Source organism: Sardina pilchardus, chromosome 16, assembly GCF_963854185.1.
Source record: "Sardina pilchardus chromosome 16, fSarPil1.1, whole genome shotgun sequence".
NCBI classification, from domain to species: domain Eukaryota; kingdom Metazoa; phylum Chordata; class Actinopteri; order Clupeiformes; family Clupeidae; genus Sardina; species Sardina pilchardus.
The window spans coordinates 17,123,273-17,138,350 of NC_085009.1; the positions used below are offsets into that span (position 1 = coordinate 17,123,273).

Consider the following 15,078-nt stretch of genomic DNA (forward strand, 5'->3'; position numbering starts at 1 on the left):
TTTTCAGTTTGAAAAGCAAGTGCATTTATTCATCCACTCTTAATTCAGAAATCCACATGTGTTGTGCTTCACTGCCATCCATTCCGTATAGCATCCCTCCATACACTTCCCGGTTGCAGTCATCGTCCACCATCCAGCTGCAGTGAGACGGCAGAAATAGAAGAAAAAAGTGACAAGTGTTAGAGAAATGTGTTAAACTGAAACTGATGGCTATACCCTTAAGTGAAACATTTTGACAGCGATAGTAAATATTTTATGTAAATCATACGAATACAACTTACTGAAAACGTAGGTAGGCCATGGACAACTTCTTCAGTTTGAAAGGCAAGTGCAATTTATTTATCCACTCTTCACTTAGAAATCCACGTGTGCTGTGCTTCACTGCCATCCATTCATCCATAAACCTCCCGGTTGCAGCTAGTCATCCTCCACCATCCAGCTGCAGTGAGAAGGCAGAAATAGAAGGGGAAAAGAGACAGTGTTAGAGATATGTGTTCAATTAAAACTGATGGCTACTTACAAGTGAACCTTAAGAATAATCATAGAATATTTATATAGAAGATGGTGTTAGCATAACTCCGTTTTTTAAGTTAGACTCACGGAGTTGAATAGTTAGCAAACACGTTAACGTTCATCTTCAGCCTAACATTTTGACCGTAACGTAGCAAATATTTTATGTAAATCATACGAATAATAACTTACAGAGAACTTAAGTAGCTGCTAGGCCTAATTAAAAACTAGACTGCCGAGTAATGTTAATAACATTATGATGATCTGTCGTAACAAAGTAGGCTAGCTAGCCTAATATTTAGTTAAACAAGCATGAGTCTGTTTGTAGTAAGTCGTAACGTTACTGTACAGTACGATGCAGATAAACTGTGAACATTTGATGTAGCCTAGTACAATTTCACAATGAAACATTAATGTTAGAATAAATAAATGCTGCTTGCTTACCATTAGGAGCGACGAACTTGAGAGAGAGTTGAACACCGTTGGTCTGACTGAACTGTTGCTCCTAATGTTCTCCCGACCCGCAAACAGTTTAAATGTCGTCGCGCGGTCATCTATAAACCCACCACTTTTCAATCACCACGTTAAGATTTCCCAGTCAATCATAAATCCACGACTTTTCAATGTCTTTTCGTGAACGCTATATCGATGCTCTATCGATTATGACAATATGAACTATAAACCAATGTTGTTTCAATGCATCTGTTATCAATGCTCTTGCACTGTCGGGTTTTTGTCAGGATTGTAATGCTGTTTCAATGTCGATTTACCATTGAGATTTCAATCTCAACCAAAATGATGATTTAGATGGAAAATCAACATCATATCAATGTCACCTTGCTATCTGGGATATATCCGATCTGCAATAGCCTACGTTGCCAACAGCCTTGTCTTGCTTTGTTTGCTGCCGATGGAGGCTATTTAATGTATAGTAAAGTGGGTTTTAATTCCTCGCACTTTTTATAATCATTGCGCATTGCTTATCCGTAAAATAACGTGATCGCGTCATCATTAAAAGTGATGATTTGCGCTGCAACCCGCCCATTTTATGTGAACGTGCACCAACTCCGATGAGGTTAACCCCAGTTCAACAAATCAACTTCTTACTCAGCGTCGTAGTACCGATTAACACCAATGAAGATAACCAGGTTTTGTCAACCCCGGTTTAGCAAAGTAACCCTGGGTTACATCTGGGTAGTTTGAGCTCCCTTCGTAGTACAGGCCCCCGGTAATATTACATTTTCCAAACACTGCATACTATTTGCTACTTCACGTCATTATCAGTATGTGACTAGTATTTAGCACGCAGTTTCGAACACAGCCACTCTGTTGATGTTTTAAACTATTGGATCTGCCCAGAGCCACTCAAATCTGCCATAACCAATCGCATACATTTGGTCATGACGTGACATGCTCAAACTAGCGCACGACCTCGACGTATTGTTCTCAGCTACTCCCTCTGTTCACTGATTGAACCTGAACATTTTTGTCTTGAGAAAAATATGTGAATTATACTGCAGACCCAGACTACGTAGTGACGAGAAATGAAAACTGAGCGGAAGTACGTAGGAAGGCAGAGCCAGGCTAGAGTGTTGTATGCGTGTGTTCAAGATTTCTCAAAATCTGCAAATTACATACAGCTATTTTCCATCCATGTCAAATCCATTACCCTTTATCCACTGCTGCTTACATGTTAAAGTGAAACAACAATCTTAAACCTCGTCCTCCTCCTCATCTCATATTTGTTTCCACAGCCCTCCCTGCTATCCTAACATTAGACCCCCAGAGTCCTGTGTTCCCTGGAGAGCACGTCAGTCTGAAGTGTGAAATAGGGTCCTATGGTGGTTGGACATTTAAGTGGCATGAAGGGTCAGACTCTGGGCCGGTATATGAGTCGATTGGAAACACCTTCACCGTAAGAGCTGCGGAGTCTAATGAGACCAAGTACTGGTGTCAGGGCGAGAGGACAGACAGACCCACAGCATCAGAAAGAAGTAATGAAGTCAATATCCAGGTGATGGGTGAGTGTTTTCATCATGTGAAAGATATGATTCTTTTTTCCATCACTATTCTACTAATCAGTTCCAGATACAGTACATGTCAAGAATAAATAGACCCTTCAGTAATTCAAAGAATTAGAACAGGTCATGCATTATGAACTAGGGGTACACAGTTTGAAGAGGAAAACACGCAAGGATCTGGTGGGGTTACCATGGAATGACCCGACCTGCCAGAAATGTAGTGTTGTCTGCCATCGTTGGACTAAATGTCATAGCCACGCAATGCACCTCAAATGTAACTCCTCTACGTGTCCATGTTTGTTTCTATACAGCTCTACCTGAAGCTAAGCTAACAGCAGAGCCACACAGTCCTGTGTCCACTGGGACGACGGTCACTCTGAAGTGTGTGATAGAATCACCCAGTAACTGGACATACAAGTGGTACAAGGACAGAAAAAATCATCTTGAGATTGAGGGGGACAACTTCACCATCACCAGAACTACTGACTCTGATGAGGGGACATACTGGTGTCAGGGAGTGAGAGGAGAGAGACCCACATCAACACAGCTCAGTAATGCAGTTTCTGTTGGCAAGAAGGGTGAGTTTTTCCCCAGGCAGAAATATGTTTGTATGTTTTCTTTCTTGCCTTTATTTGGATAGGACAGTGAAGATTGACAGGAAGTGAGTGGGAGAAAGAGAGAGAGAGATGGGGTGGGCACTTGGGTGCGTGCATGGTATGGTGTTGTAGCCTGTTGTGCCACACTGCCCCCTCTTTGTATGTGTTAAGGGTCAATAAATAATATGTCTCAAAACAAACTAATTGTGTGACCTTTTTTACAAGAATGGTATACTATGAAGCAAAATAAGTGGGTTAGTTAGTGAGCTAAGTTGCAGCGACAGTCAGGATCTTAACCGTTTTCACACAGTACAAATTACCTTAAACTACTTCATCGCTAGTTCAGCGCTTGTGGAGCCAGCGCACAGAAATAACTCCTCAGTATGTGTAACTTGCATAATAGTATACTCCTAACGTCTTAACTGATTTGTTTTCAGGTTCTGAGTCCAGTCCTTTTATAATGGGTGTGGCAGTGGCTGGGGGTGTGGTCGGAGGAGTGGTCCTCACTGTCATCATTTTAAAAGTTCTATCATATTACTACAGAAGACAGAAAGGTGAACTGATCCCTTTAAATATGACTTAATATCATTTTTATTTTATTTTTCAATTTAGAGGAGGAATGTTTCTTAACTTGATTGTGTGCCTGCAGGTCCCATGTCTATCTCCTCCAGTGCAGGGCCGTAAGTACATTATATCAGTTCAGTTCTATCAATTGTATAAGTTTGATATGGCATATTTTGCTGAAAACATTGCATTAATGCACATTGTCCCCCTCTAGAGCCCAGCCACAGCAAATGATCTATCAGAATGTACACCGAGTCCAAAGCCAGCCTGGGGGGAGTGAAGGGGACCAATCTCTATGTGCCTCTGCATAGGGGTGAGTAGGTTACGACTTCAGTGTGACTGACATTAATGATAACAAGGAAGAATGTGTATAATCAATTCCCTCTCTCTCTCTCTCTCTCTCTCTCTCTCTCTTCCTCTCTCTCTCTCTCTCTGTCTGTATGTCTCTGTTGTTCAAAGTTAGTGAAGATGTATATGAGACAATTACTGTGAGCGACAACGATGGAGAAGGTATGCATATGTCCAAATACATATTTTTTGCCATTTGTTGCTTTTTGAAGGACTATTTTCAAATGCATGCTGGATAAAAAAAATATTGAGGCAAGTTTAAAACACTTTGTATATTAAGTCACCAAGTAAACAGGCTTCTAGAATGGCATCTTGAAGACGTTTTCCCACTGTCATAAATAGGAATTACACAGAGAAAGTATATTCAAATTTACAAAACCAATCGAATGTAAAAGGTTGTACCTTATATCTTCTTTTATTATTCTCCTTTTTTCTCCATCATCATCATCTTCACTATAATCATCATCGTCCTTTTTATCATCATCATCATCATCACCACCACCACCTAAACCACTGCCATCATCACCATAACCTCAATTCAGTTTGAATTCACATGCTGGAAAAATACACTAAAGGCATGGTCATGTTATACTGCATTCTTAGTACTTCCTATACTAGATTGCATATTGTTTTTATTTCAGTTATGTTAGAGTGATGCATTGTGATACTTAATCAGAAAAGTAGGTGCTGATTAAGTGTTTTTAGTTACTGCTTAATGGATCAAGGATCTGAATTTCTTTGTTACAGTGATGATTTTCATGTATCCTGTCGAACTAGATGGACAGTTTAGAGATAACTTCCCCCCCCCCACTAGAGGGCACTCATCAGCAAGCTGAACTAAAGTGTAAATAAAGTACCTATCATATGTTCATATGCAGGATATAAAATGCATGCAGGATGCAGGATATGAAAATATGTAGTAATATTCAGTAATAATGTCACTGACTCTCGTGAAAAATAAACATTAAGTATAGTGGTCTGAATGTCATTATGTCAGTTATGAAAACAAAAGCTCACAGGCTTCTAGGGAATTGACACTTAAGGCACGTTTAGACTTGCTGTAGACAACGCGTTCGTGTACGCATCATGGCTGCCTCGCGTATTTTGCGGTCATTTGGTGCGTGGGTCGTGCACGTCGTCGCAAGCAAACACGACGCGTCCGCGAGATGCAATACTGACAAGAAAGTAGGGGGCGATCATTACCAAAAGAAAGTGACTGCAAGATGCATCATCGACATCAAAGCTGGGGGCAATCATGAGAGTAAACAATGGCACATGGCCACATCCACATCTGATATTACGCTAATAGTCTCCCCCTGGTGAAGACCTCCAGTAAGGTGCGTAATGCTGCAGCGAGTCTGTACACAGGACACAGCAGGTCGCACACGGTCGCATACGCTTACGTTTGGTCTAACGGCAAGTATAATCCCAGCCTTACCGATGCATTGCCCATGAAGCCAGAATATGTGAAAATCTCTAACATATAGAGGTTTTGGTTTACCAAGTCCCTCAGTAGTGTGATGTGAGAGAGAGAGTGTGTGTGTGTGTGTGTGTGTTATGAAAAAGGAAGGTAAAGGGTCTCAATATTTTCTGGGCCCTGCTCATACATACATACACAGGTACACACACACACAAGCAAATTGCAGGACTCAACATTTTGGGTGTTGTATGTAGTAGCCCGGTATGTAGTAGGCCTATGTACTTGCTTACTTACTTTATCCTCTTCGTCCCGATTGGGACATAAGACTGCATTCATACACTGCCACTGAAACCTGTCTCGAGCATGGAGGTATTATAAGAACTGGAGAAAGTGAACAAGTCCCGCCCCCATTCATTTCAATGGGAATGCTAGGCTAGTGAAAATTGCCAAAATTGAACGATTTTTTCAGGCTTAAACATGGCGTTTCAAGGGGCTTGTTTCCGGTGCCGTTTTACTTAGCCAATTAAGTGCCAGGTTACTGATTGACGTAAGGTACAGAAGGAGAGCTCGTGCCGACACTAAGCTCGTGCATGAGCTGAAGGTGGAACAGCCACCAATCAGCATGAGGAAAACTATGGGAAAACGGCACCGGACATGATGTATTTCGGGAAAATGGCGACGAGGAAGTGCCTTGCTAATCGGCGAAGCTAATCAGTCAAATCCTGACCCCCTGGTCTCGAGCTTTGGCCTGTGCTTCGTCCCAGGAAAGACCCATCCCCTTCAACTCCGTCATCACTGTCCTTCGCCAGGTGTTCTTTGGTCTGCCCCTTTTTCTTTTGCCGATTGGTGTCCATCTCAAGGCAACTTTGGGTGGTCTTTCATTGGGCATCCTCAATACGTGGCAAAGCCATCTATAAGCCCTATTCAGACGGGATTAGTTTTAGGGGGTGACATGAGGTAAAGTAATAATTACTAGGGAATTTAGTCCCGTCCGGACGTGCCATGTCAGTAAACATAATGGAGTATGTCCGTGAAATTTACAGCCACTTTTACCTTCAGTAAAACGGTCCGGGGAAATTACCGTAGGTAATATTAATCCCGTGCGAACACGACCCTCTATAAAGATGTCTGTAATATTTCGTCACATCCTGATTTAAAAACAATTCCACCCAATTCCCTAAGTTGTACACCATAATCTGAATGAAAACATAACATGCTGTGCAGCTTCTAATAAGACGTTAGCTAGTTTGCCTATTAGCTTGATGTTGTAAGCAATGTCAGACTACTTATGGCATAACATAAAGCTAACGTTTGCTAGTTTAACCAACTTGTGTAGTCTTTGAAATCTGAAAATGCTGTACGCAACTGACGTAAGGTATCACGTGCACGGCGACGAAGATGTGACCGCAGAACGTAAAAGTAGTTACTCCTCCCATGTAAAATAAAATTACAGAGAATTATAGTCCCGTCCGAATTGGACATTAGGCGCGTTCAAGTTCAACCCCAACTGACCTCTTGCAGCATCGAGATCTGCCGGTGGCAGCAGGGGCGGGGATACAAACGCTGCTATGAAGTTGTACACTCTCTACTTCCCATATAGTCTAGACATGACCACGTGACGAAACATGAGGCACAGGCCCTTGTGGATATGAAGAGGCATCTAAACGGCACATACAGTACGTCAGGGATGTTATCGCCAATTAGGGCAAAGTCCTGACGTCATGAAGGCAGGGTCTAGGCTCCGCTGTACCTGGAGAGATACTGCGCTACTGCACAGCAGCCGCCTTGCTCTCTCAATAAGTTAAGGCCATGTGATAGCGACTGCAGAGTCGTAAACACACCCATCTAGACCATCGTGGACAGATTTTTAACCACGTGTATCTTGTGCTGCGCAGCGCTGCTCAATGCTGCGCCATCACAAACTCGCCTATTTACATTACAGAGGTCATGTGATAAACCTGCATTACTCTACATCCCCCTGTAAAACTAGTCCTGTCTGAATAGGGCTTTAAGGCACGTTTAGACTTGCTGTAGACAACGCGTTCGTGTACGCATCATGGCTGCCTCGCGTATTTTGCGGTCGTTTGGTGCGTCGGTCGTGCACGTCGTCGCAAGCGAACACGACGCGTCCGCGAGATGCAATACTGACAAGAAAGTAGGGGGCGATCATTGCCAAAACAAAGTGACTGCAAGATGCATTATCGACATCAAAGCTGGGGGCAATCATGAGAGTAAACAATGGCACATGGCCATATCCACATCTAATATTAGGCTACTAGTCTCCCCCTGGTGAAGACCTCCAGTAAGGTGCATAATGCTGCAGCGAGTCTGTACACAGGACACAGCAGGTCACACACGGGCGCATACGCTTACGCTTGGTCTAACGGCAAGTATAATCCCAGCCTTAGTCTGCGCTTTTTGATCTCAAGAGACATATGCAAGCTGCCTGTCCTCTTGTATAGTTCCTCATTTTTTATGTAGGCTACTTACTACTTGTGTTGAATCTTGTGTTGTGTTGTGTTTTAGTGGTGAATTGTGTATCTGTGTGTATGTAAATCTGCATTTCCCTCTATGCATGTCTGGGTTTGTTTTTGAGAGAGCACGCACTCTGCCATCATTAAAAAAAGCCCACATGAGATCTCACACGTCTCATTTCACACTAACTGAAGCAGACAACCCTCCACACACGTGCACGCACACACGCCACATGCATGCATACGCACTGAGGCCATTGCGGCTCTGGCCATCAGCTGCCTGGAAATGAGGTGGCAAAGAGCTATATGCAGCCAATGAGCAAACGCTGTCCGCAACCTCACTTCCTCTGAGACAGCTTGGTGGCCTTTCACTTCGCCTCACGCTTCAACACACTCGCTTATCTTCCCTCTGCAGAGCAGGTTAAACCAAATGGACATTATTCACCTGAGAGTACGAAAGCCCTCCCAATTCTCAGTTCTCACTATGAAGATGTACTGTAGAACACTATGCACAAGGAGGGTGTGTAAAACAAAACAAACAAAACAAAAAACATGTGTTGTTTTTGTTGAATAGCATGCAGGTTTATATATTGACTGTAATGTTCTTATTATTCACAGTTGTAGCAAGGCTGATGAGATGAGAAACATGATCCACTGAAACCCACCCCACCACATTGACATTTAAACTCAGTCAACTTAGCCACACATACTAGCATACTCACACACAGAGAGAGACAAGACACACACATGCACAAGCAAACACACACGCACACAATGTATCAGCATGTTCTTTTAGCAGCTCCTACCACTGGGGTCTAGCTGTTGGTCTATGTTCACCACATTCACACACAGTGAGACCTATCAGTACCCCAGTCTCAAGCTGAGGAAGTTACTCTCATTCCCCCTGTCTCTGTCTCTCTCTTTCCCTCTCTCTCTCTCTTTCTATCTATCAGCAATGAGTCTTTGGCATAGGCCCTCGTCCTCGGTTTAAGTCACTGACGGTGCAGGCTCTTGCAGACCCTGCTGGAACGAGGAGCCTATCCCGAGACGGCTGGACAAGGCCAACCTGGTGGTGGTTAAGGAGGAGGGAGGGAACATAAAAAATAGGCACCTGAAAGGAGCAGGCAGGTGCAAAGTCATGTCATTACATACTGATGCAGACTGGTGATTGGACGGAAACAATGATGGAATGAGCTTATTGCAGATGCTTCCATTTTTCTCTCTAATCTTCCTGCACCCACCCTCAGTCTTCTCCCTCGGTTTCTTTCTTTTGTAATTCTCACTCAGTATCTTAAGCCCATCTTACACTGACAGACTTTGACCAGACTTGGGAAAGATTCTTGAAAGATTGTAGTCTTTTAACTAATGCCCCTCATTCAAGCTTTACTCAAAAGACTACAATCTTTCAAGAATCTTCCCCAAACCTTGTCAAACTCTGTCAATGTAAGGTAGGCTTTAGTGACGCGAGCAAGTTGTCAGTTAAGGGGGTGGAGGGAAACGCTGCACTTTTGTTTGTGTCTGTCAGAACAGCAGAATGTCTTTCCACCACCGTTATTTTCTGATTCTATCCAGCACCGGATTTCTGATCCTCCTTCTTCTACAAGGTAAGGTCATCGGAAAACACTACCTCTCTTTTTTAAAGGTTTTAGTTCAGTTTAGTTTAGTTCATTTGTTGTTTTTTGACATGCTTCTACACAACTAAGAGGAGAGAGTACTGTAGCAAAGACTTCCTTTTTTGGGTGAATGTGCTGAGTCCATCAACAATCTAAACACATATGGACAGGTCAGATCAAAAAGGTTTCAGGTTTCAGATTTATGTTCAGTTATTTGCATTATTCTTTCTGATAGCTGAGTTGCTTTTGGCAAAATCGGGCTCATTGTGTCAAAACTCTATACATCAGGTAAGACACAACACTTTGAGGTAAATTACTCACATCTAAACTGTAAACTCGACCAGTCAAACTCGCAATATTTGATGAATCTGAACAGTGGTGCATGGGCATTCAAAAACACGATGTGTTTAAAGAGGACATAGAATGGATGAATTAAGTATTGCACTGTGTTGTGATGTTAAAATACAGTAGTATATATTCAACTTTGATTTACAAAAAAAATAAACTCAATTGCAATTTCACAAGCCCAATTAAAACCGTAGTGGGGAGCACATGTATTTGATACCATGCTAAAGTTGCCTAAAATAGGAATATAAAATCATTATTTGACAATCTTAATGCCTTAATTAAAAACATGAGTAAAAATCAAATCGCTAAGGACACCAATTTTCTTTGTCATTGAAGAATGTGTCGTAAATAAATAAATGTTCTCCTTAAATGCTAGGGGGCATTTTACCTCTATGTTAAATTCCCAGGAACAGGAGGATTTTTTTTCACATGTTTTTATTTTTAAAGGCCAGCTTTTTCATGGATCCAGGATATTATGCATCCTTATAAAGTTCCCTTGGCCTTTGGAATTGAAATAGCCCCACTTCATCACATACCCTTCACCGATTGGCATGGTGTTTTTTTCCAGTTAGCCTATTAGCCTGTTTGATTTGCATTGAGCTCAATGAGCAAATAACTCTGAAATTACTTTAAAATAACTTTGTACTTTCAACAGTAGAAAGCGCTGATCAAGAGCTTTCATTTCAGTTTCACTAAGAATGTCACTTATGTCCCTCTGATTCTCACCCCTCAAAATATTTAGTTTTGAGTTAATTATTGATTTTTTTCTTTTGTTTTTATTTATTTTCCTTCCGTGCTGAATAAAAGAGGGTGAACTCTCATCTTGTATCATATCCAGCATAGTTCTACTTTTCCATCACTGCACGGCTATCCCGATCACAAGAGATACAATTAAAATGTGTATATTTCTTCAAATTAATCATTTCTGAAGGAAAGTGCAGCAACTCTTAGAGATTTGCAGACAGGCACAGAGCCATCAACAAAGTCCTGGAAGCTGATGCTGAAAAGGCTTTACGGTGGCTCTGTTTAAGGAGGGGAGACACAAGGCGCTACCTAGACATAAGTTGGGGCCTGATCGCCCCCCTCTGGGATGCCTGGGTGAGGGTGTCTGATGCAAGACCCAAATCACCCTATGACCCCAGGAGCATCACTGATGATGTGTCCAGGTTGCTCCCCAAAGTTCCAGTGTGACTGTCATCAGTGTATTCTGCATTGAAAGTGAGGCTGCATGTGTTCTCTGTTGTGTTTCAGGTGTGTGTGCAGGGGATGATGTGACTTACATGAGTGCTGTGGTTGGAGGATCAGTGGTGCTGCCATCTGGATATCAGAGGAGCGAGGTTCAAATGGCTGAATGGAATTTTAAAGATATGAAAATTGTGTCTCTGAAACGGGATTATAAAACCCAATTCAGTGGAAGATCAGAAATGAACTCCAGCCATTTAAGTTTAACCGTGCGCAAACTAACAAAAGCAGATACAGGACTATTTACATTTGTTTGCACAAACAACAAAGGTGAACAGTTGACAACAAAGAATATTCAACTAGAAGTTTATGGTAAGCAGATTCTCCCCCTTTCTCCCTGTCAATGTGTGTTTTTTTTGTGTATATGTGAGCAGTATACTGTACTATGAATGAGATGCAAAGACCCATAAACGCACACACATACAGAGAGAGAGAAAGAGAGAGGTGAGAGAGACGCTCAATGGTAATGATAAGTTAGCTTTGGTTAGCTCCCGTGTTGCAAAGTGTGTAGGCAAAGCGTCTATTTCAGACTTATTTGTCACTGTGAGAGTTTAACAGCCCTGATAATTAAAAAAACACATGTAACAGTTGCAAAGTTATTGTAGATGCAGTGATATGTCTGCTATGAAACATTATTAACATCATTGTGCCAAATACACATATACACTCAGTACCCTGAAGTAAATTACTCTGAGAGCTACTGTACTCATTCCATTATTGGTCGTCTTGGGTGCCGGTTACCTAATATTGTTTCCTAAAGGATGACTAATGTGTCTTCAGATTCCATTCTGACGGTAAACATCCAAAAGAATGTGACTCTTCACCCATTGAACAACACCTGCACGGTCAGATTGCTCTGCGATGCCAGCGGTTCACCAGATGTGCAGCTTTCATGGAGTGGGCATTGCACAGGGAATGGTGCCAAACAGCACTTCTCTCTATCACCAGCAGAGGGTAGTGTCACATGTGCATGTAAAGCAAGTGTGGGCAGGAATCATAAGCTGGTGACTGCAGACATCAAGTGTGAGAGCAAGACTTCAAATAAATCTGTGGAGCCTGATGTTATCAACAGGATTTCATCTAACGGTGAGCCTTGTTTTTAATCAGACAGCACTGATATGTGGCTAAAATGATCTGTCATAGTGAAGAGGGTTGCATTGCTTCTAGTTCAATATCAAAATGTCACAGTCCTGAAGTGTCATAATATATACTGATGACAGACAACAATGTAAGCTCTTTCATCAAACATTGCCAAAGTCAATATCAGTATAAAGTATATTGAATTGATCTGTGCTCATCAAGTATGTGGGCTTGTATGTATTTGAGACAGAGTGGTACCTTGTGGTGATTCCTGCAGCTGGCGGAGTTCTTGTCGGCATAATAGTTGGTGTTTGCTCTTACAAGGGACACAATGGTTTGTAAACACAAACACACACACACACACACACACACACACACACACACACACACACACACACACACACACACACACACACACACAAAATAGCTAAACCTTTTTTGCAATTCATCACACTTACTGCTAAACACTATACACAATTTGTTACATTAGACACTTTGTTCAAAAGTGAAATCTCCTGTTATGGGAAAACAATTCTGTTCAAAATACAAGCAGACCTGGCAATTGGTAAAACGCACAGACATACCCGAAAGGAGAAAACTGAACAAGAATCAGTCTGAGGCTTAGCACTACAAATAGACTTCAGATAAGTTATTGTGTACCTGTGCAAGTGTGTACTTTTACATTGAGTAGCTAGGCAATGCTGTAAAAACTGAAGTGTAAACTAGGGATTGTGAATAAGTTCATTCTCCCACTGTTGTGTTGCTGCTGTTTTAGGTAGTAACAGTAGCAGTTGGAATACTGTAGCTTTGAGACAGGGGCCGCTTTTCTTTTCATCCACTGTTTATTGCAATAAAAACAACCCAAATGTAAAACATAATAAAATTACATTGATGACAATTTGTGACCCTAAAAAGTAGAGTGACTTCTTAGCAGGGTTACTAACAACGTGTACCATCATAATGTGTCGATGAGGACAACCGACACTCAAGTCAACAGTAGACTAAAGTATATTCACATGTCTCCTTTCAGTTTTGCGTCTTAACCAATCAGCTCCGTAAGTTTGTTTTTGTTTCTAAAGCACATTTCAATTATGATATGCAGGTCACTGTACTTACGGAATGAAATGTTACCTTAACACACCCTGTCTCCCTCTAGTGCCCAACCACAGCAAACCATCTATCAGAATGTTGGCCAAGCCCAAGGCAAGCCTGGGGAGAGTGAAGGGGACCAATCTCTCTATGTGCCTCTGCAGAAGGGTGAGTAGGCTACGATTCCAGTGTGACTGACATTAACCCTTGGAACGCCATTTTTTGTAGGTTTTTGCATTTCTATGTTTTAATGACCTTATTAGTAGTGTCTACTTTATTTTCACACTACTTTCTATAATGCAAGTCAATGGATGGATTATGGTCTATGGATTGATGGCGCAGTTGCTGATCTAGTTAATACCCATTTCAGACAGACAGGAAATTACATCCATACCAATAGACCTCTGAAGTTCGTCTACAAAAAGAGCCACCATCTTTGCCCAAATAAGGAGATCCGGTATCTTGAGATTTTTTCTATGGGAAAATAACATGGGGATTTTGAATTTTCGCACCTGTTAAACTCTCACGGGGACGAAGAAATTGGAAATGCAGACATTTTGCGGTACAAAGTTTTGTCATCTGCCTTCAAGTGGATAATGTGATCTTCCGTAGGTGAAGATGGCACACTTGCTACCCCAGAGCTAACTTACAATTCAACTTGACATAGGCAGTTAGCTTCAATTAACACACGGAACTCCTTACATGTATGTGGGCAAAGATGGCAGCTTTGGATCCTATTTGTAGGCAAACTTCAGAGGTCTATACCTATGGTCATTTCAGTTTACTTCCTGGTTGGTCAAAAAAGTAATGACAAAACTAAGTTTTGTGATTTTTTTGCCCGCTATAAAACATTTGCACAGTCTGGTTGCGGCAAAAAAATACTTATTTTTAAAATGACAATAACATTGGTTGTAACTTGTAAATCATGGATCTGAAATCCACTGAGCTAAGCATTATCCCTGAACCCTCCACTTTCAATAGAATCTAGTGGAACCTCTGGATGATGAGTATACTGTAAATATGTTAAAGTCAGTGTTAATCATTTCCCAAGGACGTGTCAGGAGTTCTGAGGGTTAATGCCAACAATGAAGAATGTGTATAATCAATTCACTCTATCTCTGTCTGTCTGTCTCTTCGAAGTTAGTGAAGATGTATATGAGAAAATGATTGTCAATGACTGCAATGAGAAAGGTATGTATAAATGTTCAAATATATATTCATGTATTTTACGCTGCCATTCAAGGGCATTTTCAAAAGTATGCTCAAAAACAATATTGAGGCAAATTTAATATGGCACAATGACTACTCCTTAATTCCAGATAGGCTTTGAGAATGCGCCCCCCCCCCCCCCCCCCGTACTTTATATCTTTACATCTCTCTTTTTTCTCCATCATCGTCGTCATCATCATCATCATCATCATCATCACCACCACCATAATTATTCTTATCATCATCATCATCATCATCATCTAAACCACTGTCATCATCACCATTATCATCATCATAACCTCAATTCAGTTTGAATTCACATGCTGGAAAATCACAATAAGGGAGGCACAGTCATGTTATAGGCCTACAGCATTCTTACAGTACTTAAAATTTGCTTGCTTGTGCGATTGCATCCTCATGTCAGTTAGTGATGTTTCCTGAATTATGAAAGCCATGTGATAGGTGTTGAATGTGTCTTTTCATTAGTACAAATATTGCTTAAAGGATCTAAGATCTGCATTTATTTATTACAGTGATGATTTGCATTCGTCCTATCGAAGACGG

General features: G+C 41.5%; 1 protein-coding gene and 1 long non-coding RNA gene across 2 annotated transcripts; one reads left to right on the forward strand and one right to left on the reverse strand.

Moving 5' to 3' along the window:
- Positions 1-1,301, reverse strand: LOC134060230 (uncharacterized). Its single transcript, XR_009935146.1, has 3 exons — positions 955-1,301; positions 282-439; positions 1-137 (listed from the first exon to the last, which is right to left on the reverse strand). It is a non-coding gene; the product is annotated as an uncharacterized LOC134060230 (long non-coding RNA).
- An 805-nt stretch (positions 1,302-2,106) lies between these two features.
- On the forward strand, positions 2,107-12,558 carry LOC134059556 (sialoadhesin-like). The gene is made up of 7 exons (XM_062515998.1): positions 2,107-2,110; positions 2,265-2,531; positions 2,843-3,109; positions 3,565-3,681; positions 11,146-11,448; positions 11,917-12,222; positions 12,467-12,558. Exons 1-7 carry the CDS (start codon positions 2,107-2,109, stop codon positions 12,556-12,558), a joined length of 1,356 nt encoding a protein of 451 aa, XP_062371982.1.
- The last annotated feature ends 2,520 nt before the right edge of the window (positions 12,559-15,078 follow it).

What these genes read in the sequence shown, in the direction of transcription:
- LOC134059556 (XM_062515998.1), top strand. An exon ending in TTACTACAGAAGACAGAAAG is followed by an intron (nt 3,682 to 11,145) that starts GTGAACTGATCC and finishes GTTGTGTTTCAG; the next exon opens with GTGTGTGTGCAGGGGATGAT. An exon ending in TATTCAACTAGAAGTTTATG is followed by an intron (nt 11,449 to 11,916) that starts GTAAGCAGATTC and finishes ATGTGTCTTCAG; the next exon opens with ATTCCATTCTGACGGTAAAC.